Source organism: Syngnathus acus, chromosome 1 (genome assembly GCF_901709675.1).
Source record: "Syngnathus acus chromosome 1, fSynAcu1.2, whole genome shotgun sequence".
NCBI classification, from domain to species: domain Eukaryota; kingdom Metazoa; phylum Chordata; class Actinopteri; order Syngnathiformes; family Syngnathidae; genus Syngnathus; species Syngnathus acus.
This window is the reverse complement of record NC_051087.1, coordinates 7,326,006-7,338,413: the sequence shown is the minus strand read 5'-3', so window position 1 is coordinate 7,338,413 and position 12,408 is coordinate 7,326,006. Positions and strand designations below refer to the sequence as shown.

At 38.8% G+C, this 12,408-nt stretch overlaps 1 protein-coding gene across 3 annotated transcripts in view; it reads right to left on the bottom strand.

The window, feature by feature from the left end:
* Positions 1-12,408, bottom strand: part of ctnna2 (catenin (cadherin-associated protein), alpha 2) — a 148,022-nt gene that overhangs the window by 19,058 nt on the left and 116,556 nt on the right. For all 3 annotated transcript variants that reach the window (XM_037246207.1, XM_037246298.1, XM_037246379.1), the window contains 4 exons: positions 8,879-8,971; positions 7,637-7,793; positions 7,361-7,561; positions 995-1,146 (listed from right to left, as the gene is read on the bottom strand). In XM_037246207.1, the coding sequence (XP_037102102.1) occupies positions 995-1,146; positions 7,361-7,561; positions 7,637-7,793; positions 8,879-8,971 (603 nt within the window). The remainder of the gene's footprint in view (positions 1-994; positions 1,147-7,360; positions 7,562-7,636; positions 7,794-8,878; positions 8,972-12,408) is intronic.

Genomic DNA, 12,408 nt, shown 5'->3' with positions numbered 1-12,408 from the left:
ACGCACAGTTAAATGACCTGCAACATTTATTGCGCGGATGTGACGTCTCTGAGATGAGATCTATTAATGCAATATTTGTCAGGGCTGAAATGCTACCCATCTCGACCCAGGAGACAATATGAGGACAAGAAATACAACTGTATTCACAAATATATGTATGCCGTTTCCACTAAATGAGTTCATAAGAGTTGTGAACAGCATGTCATACTGTATTGCTTCAGATGGAACGGAAATCTATTTTGGAAAGAAAAGCTTCTTATTAATCATTACAAAATCATCTAGTAGATTGAAAGAGACATATTACTGTCTCGTAAATAGTGCAGGTTGAAAACAGTAGATTTATACCAAATACAGTCCTGTGCAATCACCTGCCCGTTGTTTTTGCAATGCTAAAATAACAAAAGTGTTATTTTCAGAAGTTTGTATTGATCATGGACAAGATTAACATAGTCTTTTGGGGATTTTAATAAGTTATTATAAAAACAAATGGGTGCACAAATTTGAATCTATATTGGATTTTCTGTAGTCCACACAAGTAGAAACAATTACTTAAACCCTACCAATTTGGTACATTAATAAGTAATGATATAAGAATATTAGCATTAGTAATTGTCCCTTGGCGTAACTATAATTAAGGAATGCAGTAGATCACAGAACACTGTCAAAACGAAACTGTTAAAAATTGCTCTCCCTTCTGACTAGACTACATACTGGTTCATAAAATACGGGATAACTAAAGGACAATACAATACTGGAGGAAGGCTTTCGTTCAATTTCTATTTTCTATCATCAGCTTTATCCATTTTTTTTTTCTTCACACTCTTAGTATGTGTTGTTCAAATATATAAAAATGACATGTCTGAAAAAAGACAACAACAAAGCTAAGGTTGACCGGTAAGTATTGTTACTTACTATATAGGAGTATAATGACCATGCTGAGGATCAATAAAATAATATGATATTACAAAATGTTCTAGAAAGAAAAGTGACATACCCTGATCATGAGGACAGCTTTCCTGATGTCCCGGACACCATCGTAGACTAAACGCGATGCATCGATGAATTCATTCTCCTCAAAGGCCTGTGGCGGGTTTGTACTCAGCGCCTCGATCGCTACCTCCACTTGTTCAGCAAAACGAGGCATGACTTTAGGAGAGAAGTGGGAAAAGAAAATATTTAGAATCTTTGCAGAAAGGGGTAACTTGATACTTCATTGACCATGTGTAAAAGGTTGTTTTGCATTCTATAAGACCCGCAGATTTAAGTCATGGTATCATGAATTTTCTACAGGTGAATGTTTATAGACACTGATATATGGAGGCGCTGTACAACTGCATTAAAAATAGCCATAACAAACAAGAGAAAACTGGCATTCTGCAACTTCCAATGAGAAATTTGAAATAGCATCCTGGCGGTCAGAAACCAGAGCAAAGACCTGCCTTCTTAACATTTGGACTCTATGTCTTCTGCGCACAATTTGTTTGAAAGCTTGCTGAGCTCTAAGAATGCGATCAAAATAACCAGTTCAAATAAAGTCATATTTAAAAGGCTTTTGATCAGTTTTTATCCAGCAGTCTCTCTATTTTCATCAGAAGCGTGCACCCCCCTCTGAGAAAAAACAAAACAAATGACAATTTGTTTTTCCTTTTTCTTAACAATATGACATTATCACACTGTGCAAAATTAAATCTTGGATAGAAAATGATGCCACTGGAACATATCACTCTTGTTTTACCACTGAATTATTGTCAGTTGCAGGTATGTTGTAATTTGGAGTTTCCTGTTTGTGTGGCACACTCACATGGCTTGTGTGGTATTTAGTGAAAGGAAGATAACAAGCCCACTTAGCCTGTCAAACCACAAGGCCTGAGGAGGAAAAAAGACTAACACATTGTGAGTGGAACATAAGCCGAGCAGTGCAAAAAAAAGTTCAATTTTCCTGTAGAAAACTGGTGATTGAGGCTTGTTATCTGTTCAGTTGAATTGTACTGAAATTACAGTTGAATTGTACTGAAATTATAAAGCCAGAGAGCACTGGTTGCTGTCATACAAAAGAAAAGTACACATTTCCCACAATTTGTATCCACCTGGGCAATTGTATTATATCCACTCATCACATCGACTGATTACGACATACAGCACTGGGTATAAACCCAACTGCACAAAGTAATGTCATAGTTTCTCAATGATAATATATCAATAGATAATAAAGATGTTGCCTTCTTTTCTCTAACCCATTCATTAATGATTTTCCAGGTCTGAGTTCATTGTTTTCTTGAATCAGGTACTTTGTAAAGTGGTGTTTTCACACACATTATTTTCTATGAAGAGATAACAGAACAGGGTTTCATAAGATACGCATGTGCAAAACAATAGCAGTTTTAATACGGTTATAAAAGAGTTAACAACAAAAAAGACAGTGAGCCTGCAAACCGTCAATTGTATTCATACTTACTTACTTCTTCTCGGCCGAGGATGAATAAACTGAATCAGTCAGCAGGCATTACAGGTGTACATATCTGAGGCATGCCTCTTTTGGTGAGAAGCTATGTTCCAACAAATGTAAAAGGCACAACAGAAATCTCTCACTTTCTTCATTTTTAATTTAGTTTAATCCACTTAGTGGAGCAGCGTAAAATAGGCTTTTGAGAATTGCTGGGAAGGCATTTCAAATAGAAATATTTAAATGTTCTGCAAGCTCTTAATGAGAGAGGTTGCTGATGGTAAGGAGCAATTTCACTCATTCCGGTTGAGAAATGATGAAGGGAATTAAATGTGACCATGTAGGAATGGTTTTTTTCACCCTCCAGGCTTAGGCATAGTTTAAAGTAGGAAGTTATGCAAGAACAATGAAGAACCCCAAGTGCAAGGATGGCGTGCCTCTGTGAGGTGATTAACAAGCTCTAAATAGCACTTTTTTTTTCTTTTCTAATCCTGAATTCTACACGAACACAGTTTTGCTAGTGAACTGCAAAATTAATCATATACACGTAGGTCTTGAGTGCAAAGCATTTCTTTCCTATATCACTTGGTGCATATGGAGTCTCTTGAATTTATATTGTTAAATCTGAACAATGCTTTATTACTCACTAACAGGTTTATGAAGTGAACAACACTATAACCACCACAACCTGGAAGCAAAATAAACCCAACTGAAACAAAATACAGTACAGAACATATAACATTTTTAAAATCTGGCCAACAACAATTTTAATGCATCCATATTCAATATTGTTGTCTTCAGTCCACTTCGGGAACTGGAGCTTTTCTTAACTGATTGGGAGGTGAGTTAAAACTCCGGACTGGTCAACAGCTCAAACAACCCATCGCACTTGCATTCAATTAACCTAACATGTATGTTTTTTGGAACGTGAGAGGAAGCTGGAGTAACTTCAAGATCAGGGTGAAGCTGAAAACCCCCACACAGAGAAGAATTAATAGACTTTCAAACCCGAAACTCCTGACTGAGGCAGACGTGTTAACCACTAACTCAGTGTGCTGGCATAATGTATTCAATGCCTAATTTTGTATTATTATTTCACATTTCCCTACTTATGAAACTTCCTGCAGTAAAAAGAAATATGACATTCAGATATTTGAACAAGAACATGTCACATTAAGAAACACATTTGCCCCATTAAAGCACTCACTATCAACCTGGTGCTGATTTTAAGAGGCCTCTCGGATACAATCAAGTTGTGTGATTATTTTCCATTTCGACAAAAACAACTTTCCCTAGAAATAAAAAAACAAACATGAATTTGAAGAGAAACTCATCCAGCTCAGTAATATGATCATAAAAAGGTGCATGGGTCGATTGAGGACAACCAATTCTTATAACACATGGCTTGACAAACAACTTGCCACTGAATTCAATCATTTATAAAGTATATTTCAAAAACATCACCTAAAAATATATCCTGCAAAGCCTTGTTTTTTTTTTTTTTATCTTGAAAAGAGAAGAACTATTTTGCACATTTTCAGCTAACAGCTAATGATTTTTCTTCTGTTGCGAAAATCCCAAAACCTACATGCATGACGTGTGTGCCACTGTGAGATGTTATTACTCACGATAAAATCCTGACTAAATCCCATTTAACATGGCCCAATGTAATAACTAGGAGTAATGCTACCCCACCTCTTGAAATGGCACACTAAGTTAGGCCATATATCAGTTTTTTAATCTACCCTCTCCAGGCACCACATTAATGATTGACTTTAAAATGTGCCACCCTCTTTTTGCAGAGGAGATTAGTTTAAACATGGGGAGTTACAGTAGTTGGCAGAAAAGTGTCTTGTAAGAAGAAAGAAGGAAGAGGCTAGGGGAGGAAGAGTTTGACCATAACCACTTTCCCATTACGCTATTGATTTCTCCTCCTTTCAAGGACACGATTCAATCCTGGGGCCGATGTGTAGATTGTCTGTCAGGAATCTATGGCTCAGCTTTACACACAAGAGTTGTGTGCCTTGGCTGCCAGTATTTGGCCGGCCCATTAATCTGATCACACTCAATATACGAGAGGGAAGGATGGACAAATTGAGACAGGTTCAGAGGTCAGGCAGTTGTGATAAGTGTCCTGGTGTTGATGTGGCCCTTGCCACAAAGATGGAGAAGTAGTCATGGATGTAAGCAAACAAAATGAAATGACAAGCAGCCACAAACATGCAGCTAAATACACGTAGGCTGAGAAAGGGAAGTCCGTTAAATAGCAAAAAAGGTTATTTATGAAGCATAACATCGACGAACAATTCCCATCTGGAGTGGTGGGATGTGTCGCGTAAGCACAATAAAACTGAACATACAAGAGTTCATTGGAACTTTTTCACAATATGGTCCACTTGCATTGGGGCCTAATAGGGCAGTGACCAGCCATTGCAGGTCATGGACTAGTCTAGATTTTCATGTCATAGGTTATTGAAGGACATGAACAGGACTGCTAGGCCATTGCAAAAGTCTCCCTGAGAGCTATTCTAGGTAGTCTGTCTGTGGGAATGTTTGTTGATTCATTTAGAGGGGAACTTGTGCGGTCAGAGGTCACTGACATTGGACCTAACCAAAGGCCTAGCTGGATGGGATTGGGATCAGGGCTTGTTGTTGTTCCTGTTTCCTCAAACTGTTTCCTCAAAGTTTGAGGCATATAATTATCCAGAATGTCTTAAAGGGAAATAATTAAGACACAGGTTTAATGACGATTGTCTAATAAATCAAGAAATATGTTTTTATGCTTTTGTCCACAGCGCACACACTAGACGGTCTGGACTAGATGTTTGAAGCATGCACATCACAAAGAAAGGGGGGTTGGGGAGGACATCACATCAATGAATTCCACAAAAAGCTCGAAACACTTAGTGAAATCATTGGTGACAGCTATTGATTTTCTGGAAGAGTCGAGTTAATTGGACTTGGTACCCTCTAAAAGTGTGTGGTCCTGCATCCTTTGCCTTTGTTCAGCTACATTGAATCATCTTTCCCTCAGCTATAGATTTCCCCTTGACTGTGATCAAATCCATAGACTTCAGGTCTTTGAGGGAGCGAGGGAAGCAAAAGTTCAGAAGGATCAATGAGTGCTTCATGGTCCAGATCAATTGTGCATTGTCACCCTCAAAGAACCACCAAACTTAGACTGGGAAGCAAAAAGTTTTTTTTTTTGAATCCCAAAACCAACATGGTACAATCGTGTTTACAGTTTCCCCGCCGAGCAAAGACTCATGGACAAAAATTCCTCGAACCAAAGTTTTGCAGGATGATAATGCAAACAAGACTTGGAGTAGGTATACGGTATTTTATCATCGTGGCGTGCAGCTATGAAAACAACAGAAAAAAAAAAATCAAGAATCTTTTATTGTGACTTTTACTGTCACTCGGCCATAACGCCATGCACTAAACGACAGTGTGTTGAACAACTTCAAGAATCAATATCATGGGGATCGAAGCACATTTTTCAGTCAAAGCTCCGAGGAATACAGTGCATGGTGCACTGATGATAAACTTGCCGAGAAGAAAATTCACACAGAACACAATATAGAGTGTGGGTTGCTGCTAACTCAAGCTTGGTACTTCATGGAGGATTAATGGAACAGCAGCAGAATTTTATAGTCCTAATGTGAGACAAGGTTATAGTCAGATGAAATTAACCTTAAGTGTCCACTGTACTTTATCAATTAAATACCTCAATCAAATGAAGAGAATCATGCAATAATAGAAGAGTATGTGCCTATGACAGCATATAACTAGTGCTGCGGGAGGTCTATTATGGGGGGTTGTCAGCGCCAGATATCTGTGTGAGCACGTGATTCACCTGATGCTCTTTGCAATTTATCAGATAGCTGCAAGAATAAATGATTGTTTTAGCAATTATCCCGGCATATGGATGCAACAAGGGAAACAATAGATATAGCAATGCTGTAAATGGGCAATAATGAGAGGGACGAAAGTGGATGAGGAGCAAGTGGCTGTCGATCAAGAATATAAATAAATAGAGGGCTGAGGGCTGATTTAAAAAAAAAAAAAAACAGAGATTGTGATGTGACTTGAGTATATATATGTATATATATATATATATGCAGGAGTGTTTAGTGTTTACTGATTTTATGGGGAGACTGACAAATGCGCAATTTGCCGAAGTCTTTGCATCAACATTTCTAATATGAGCAGTGGCAGCTCTGCATCCGGAGCAGTGTGTATCAAGAACTTGTCATTTTTTTTAGAGCACTGTAGTACTTTCAACATAACCTTGAACATAATCTGTTTAGTGATGATGTTGTTTTTAATATTATGATTTTCATTTTACTGACAATGATGTTAAATGAATTAATTTGTTCATGGCTCAAACTTTAATAAAGGTTTACCTGTTCAGACAATTTTCAAATGTAACATTATCATATTCCCGAGTAAACTGAAGCTAATCATTGCATAATTAAAATAAATAAGAAAACATACTGAAGTGCAACTACACCTCTTTGATTGGCATTTATACTCGTGGCCATATTTTTTCAGAAATTTTTAATTGAACTCCAAACTGTACCATTTTATATATCTGCAATTTTAGAGCTTCCGTGGTTTTTGGAACGTGTTCTTTTCTTCAAACAGCTTAATGAGGGTGTTTGGCAGTGCCATTTCAAAAAAATCCACATAAAGCCTGTATGATTAACCTCCACGAACACTGCTTGGCAACATGTTGCAAAGTATTTTATGTTGTTGCTATTGAATTTATAATGTCCCTGTTGAAATCGAAACAAAAAAGACAAAATGAATAAAAAGACAATAATAAAGAGTAAGACTACCTGTGCCAAAACTGTTTTTCCCCAAGATAAAAACACAACTTTATATTATACACGAGTGCATTTGTAATGTACTAACCAGTTTCAGACAGGAGCTTGATGGACTCCAGCACACGCTCAGTGTAGACGCCTGGTTCATAGTTCTCCATCTCTGCATTTATAATGTGCACAACTCGAGCAGCTCGGCCCCTGATAGCTCCCGCAGTCCGGTCCAGAGTGTCCACATCGCCCTCTTGAAGTGCTATGACGCATTTGTTTACGTCCTCAAGGATGTGGTTTTCTTGGGAGAGGAGGAAATAACACTCAGTGGAACCGAATGACTCTTGTTGTGTGACCACACTAAACAGGTTTATACCTGACACAGACAGGAAGTCATCCACAGAAGTGATATCATCCACGGCTTCAGTCAAGATGCGGACTTGCTTCTCCCACTGGTCCTTGAAAACGTCCATATTGTCCTGGGCTACTTTACTCTGAGGTCTGGCAGCCAAAGTGAGGGCAGCATTGATAACCTGTCAAGATAGAGAAGCTGTTGCATTTCATTGGCTCTCAGTCTATTAAGTAAAACAGTGTACAATTCTTAATTTTATCTTCTTCTTTTGAGTATTTTAATTTGTGGCCAGCAAGGATTATTCCCAACAGATGGGTGTTATAAAGTCTGGGCCAAGAGGACTACTATCCTCCTCGAACTCTAAAATGCTTTGCTCATGTACACACCGCAAGTCTTGGAATTTTCAAGCACTTTCGCAACCACCCTATATCAATGGTGAACAGCATTTTGAAACAAACACGGTGGAGTCACCAAAGTTTTTGAAAAGTCCAAAATCAGACAAAAATGTGCCTGCATAAGAATGTATGGTCTGCATAGTTCCTAGTAGGATATCTGCACGGAAAATGTAGGATTATAAATGTGATTTTTTGGGAAATAGACAGTGTCGATTTAATTTCAATTATTTCTGATGCGCTAGTTTGTGTCGCTAAACCTCACCAACTTTGACTTGTGATTTTCTTCATGCTCCAGCTACTGAATTCCTGGATATTTAAATTGACGTATATACTTCAAATATTACTCAATTTCCACAATCTATACATCACTGGGAGTCATTATGAATGCCTTTTCAAAAAATGTACAAATCTTAATCTCGCATTCATTTTGATTTCACATGAATGATTTCGCATTGATCTTCAGTCACAAAGTTCAATGTCTGGTTTAGTATTGCCAAAGTTAAATGTGTAGTTTTTCTCTTGTACATTGAGATACATTTTGTGCATCAGACAGTCAATATGAATTTCAAACCTCATTTTCTTATTTATTTCTCACAAAGGTGGGTCCTCTCTGAAAAAGGCCCACTGTTAACCCTGGAAACAATGTATTGATTTTAACTTCCACCGGTGCTTACATCCTGAGAAACAGCACTATAAAATCCTCCTACGCGTTATTGATGGATGGCTCCAACATTCTGCCAACCTAGATTCTTTAAGTCTCAGCTCCATTCTATTTGTTAAAAAAAAAAGGTATGCTTTTAAATGCCTTTTGGACATAAGCACTCAACACTGGGCTTGTGCGAATATTTTACAACACGGTGAAAGAACTCACCTGTGGGCAAAGGCTATCAATTTGGGTTGCAGCCATTCGAACCAGCTTGACACCCTCTTCATTATTAGAGATGGAGCAAGCCAAGTTGGCCACCTGAATAATGAAAGACAAACAAAGCAGAAAAAGTCATCAGTGATATTTCATCTGTCCGCGCATTTGCTCAGGGTTCTCCTTGCCAGGCAGTCACATTGCATAAAATGGCAACTCGCACAATCACACAAATGAACAATTTAGTAGTTATCACTTAACCCACAATGTTTTTGTAATTTGTGAGGAAGAATTGCAAGGGAGGGGGGGATCTGCATACTCCACACATTTGAAGGCCTGAGTCAAGATTTGAACCCAGAACACCTCCCACACCGTGCTGCCTTGTGATATTTCAATTAGCTTTGTAAATTTGTTCTGCCTTTGTTCTTGATGTGCAGACTACCAAAGGTAATTTAATATGGTACAGGCTCAGTTTGTTCATTATTCTGTTTTGTAGTCTGAGGACAGGGGGTAGTGTCATACTGTGCAAGGAAAATGGACGTAACAAATGCTGAGGCCCACTAAAGTAATATCTACATGACATGCACAGATAAATGTCAATAGCATTACCACGGGAAGCATACAGTATGCCAACAGTCATCAAGTACAGGAAAAGCTGGGAGACGTGGGCCAGATGGAGGAAAGCCTTCAGTTCTAGCAAGATAATATGATATATTTCAAGTTCAAATCATCAATTTCACAAACGCTGATAAAGAATTGTGAGCTTGATAAGCTGACATTTCTAACGCGCTTGTGATGTATGACCACTATTGAGGCATTGGAATCACTTGGTGGTGTAACAAGGCACTTTATGGCTGGGAAAATTTGAATTCCAGACGCAGCTCATTGCAGTCCATTTAACTGCAGGTCAGGCAGGGTGATGCCCATTTCCCTCTGCATTATGTGATATTTTGTTGTTTTGGGCATAAAGTAGAGTTTAAAACCTGCAATAATAAACTTTTACTTCGCTTGCATATTCATTATGAGCAAGCAAAGTCAATATATAACGACACAGTATCAGTCTTTGTTCACTTTCATCACACACAACTGTATAATGCAACCAAAACCCGAGGTGCCAATGTGGCCAGTGTTTGAAAGAGAGCCAAACACCGCTGTTAGCAGCAGAGGTGCCAGTCCATATTAGCGCTGCTGGTGCTCACATGTCACCGTTTGAGGCAAATTGAACGAAATCAAATTTGTGTTAGACGACTCTGGCTTAGAGCTCTGTCTCTTTCCTCATGACAGCAATGAGCGCATTGATGGATTGCCGTCCTTTTATGCGCGCGCGTGCGGATGTGTTTAAAGTGTGTGTGTGTGTGTGGGTGGGTGAGGAAGAGAGACGAAGGAAGGCTTCGCTTTTCACACGAATGTGAATGGTTAAATACATTGAAGAAAAGCAATTTAACAGGATGTTTTGCATTTGGGCATATATTTTCTTGCACAGAAAAAAAAAAAATCAAATAGTTCCCATTGCTGCACTGTGAGGAGTCAGAAAATGCAAAAGGTGCATCATATTTTAAGCATTTGTCGGATTCACAGTCTCATTGCCATAAGACCTTGTGTCACCCCTGCACTTTTCTTGTACACAGTTCCATGTGAGTGTGAGAGGCAAAGAGCTTTGTGGAGGCTGGAAAGAAGCCCAATAGACCCTCTCCCACAGCTAGCCTCTTAACCAACACACAGAGCTGGAAAAGGTCCAAAGCTGCAATATCAGCCAAACTTCTAATAGCAATTAACTAAGAAAGTGCTTTTTGTTTTTGATTATTTGTTTGTTGTTTATTCCTGTGTTGGGAGCTCAAAGCAGTTGAGTAGATGAGATGGATGAAGAAGGGGCAGTCAAGGGAGTGATCCCCTCCGAATGCCCATTCTTCATTTTAGTGTTGAACTATTGATTTTGTCATTTCGCTCGGCCTTGAATAATCTCTTCAATTCTAATTTGATGAAGGCCTCCACTGCATTTGAAAGGATGGGCATTCTTTTGCCATGCTATCTAAATCACCTAAATGGAGCAGAGTAACTGGAAATTGATTGAAATGGTTGCGTCAAAGAGCACAAGAAGGTGGGTAATAAATCAAACAATGTTTGAGCTGTCGGCCTTTATTTCCATTCTACTGTATGTACTAAGTGGCAGCCTCCATGTGGATCAAAGGTTTGTGGATGAATCATTGAGCTTTTTTGAACATTAGAGACAGAAAAGGATATTAAAATGCACAAACTGAAGGTTCCTGTTTTTATCTATAAACCTCATAAAAATGCCCGCTATTCAAAGGGGTTATGGAAAACACTCCTTGACTTGTGTACAAAGAGTAACCACTCAAGTTTTAAATCACTGGGGTAACCAGAATTGTCTCTGTAGGAAAAACATTCATTTGCAGTCTGGTTGCAAAGGGGTAAAACACACCATCAAATCCAAAAGGTTTGCAGATCTGCACTGAGTATTGTTTGCCTTAGCTAGCAACATTGGAGCCTGACAAGTTGAACTTACTTTCAGTTGTCGATACGATGGAGGTGGACGGCTACATACTCATACAGAGTAAACTGCTGCCCTCATGAGTTTGAATGAATGAATGTTAGAATTGTTAGCCCGGTAGCCTCATTTTGCACAAGATGTATTTATCAAATATATTTCGTGATCACCTGATTCAGGCATGAAGCATAGAAGTGTTAACTTAATTGATTATTCACACCTCCTGAGTCCTGACACATCAACACGATCAGTGAGGATCTAATCATCTTGCACACACCCAAAAGTGTCTAAGCTTTGCTTTCAGAAATTGTAAATTTCCCAGCATGTAGCAGCAGTGCCAGCATTGATTGTCCAGGGACACTTGAGATGCAAAATTAAAAACACTGAGTATAAATGAGAAAGGGCAAAATGTTTCCTCAAGGCAAATGTGATTAAAAGTACTTTCTGTGGTACTCCTTTAGACTGACAAGTGAAACATGATCCATTTCTAGTTCCTCCAATCTGACAGATGCAACATTTAAAAGGCTATGTGTTAAATTCCGGCTTTTTTGAGGACTGGAGATGCTTATCCTATCATATCATATCATATATTATATTATATATTATCTTATCATATCATATACACCAGTTGGATTCTACAGCTAAACCAGCTAGAAAGATGGGGAGCGGTCCCTCCGAGGCTGAAGTTTCCTGACAAGATTCGCTTGTTGATGTGCATTACGAGTGAGTGAAAAGCCGGCAGACTAACGACAGAACGTTAATACACTGCCGAAGATTGACTTCATTGACCATACGGCTGAACAGATTCTTCAGTGCTCATTAGCTGGCTAACTATTCCCATACACTCTTCATAGCCTGTCATTCAAATAAAGGAGCCCGCCTGCCTCAACAAGATGAATGCACACTCGCCACATACCCACCTCACACAGATTGAGCCGCTCATTCAAGTGACAATACACGAAAAAAATCGGATCCAAGACGAAAAGTTATGATTTGGTGAAGGCTTTTTCCATGGCCATCAAATTGTGCACACGAA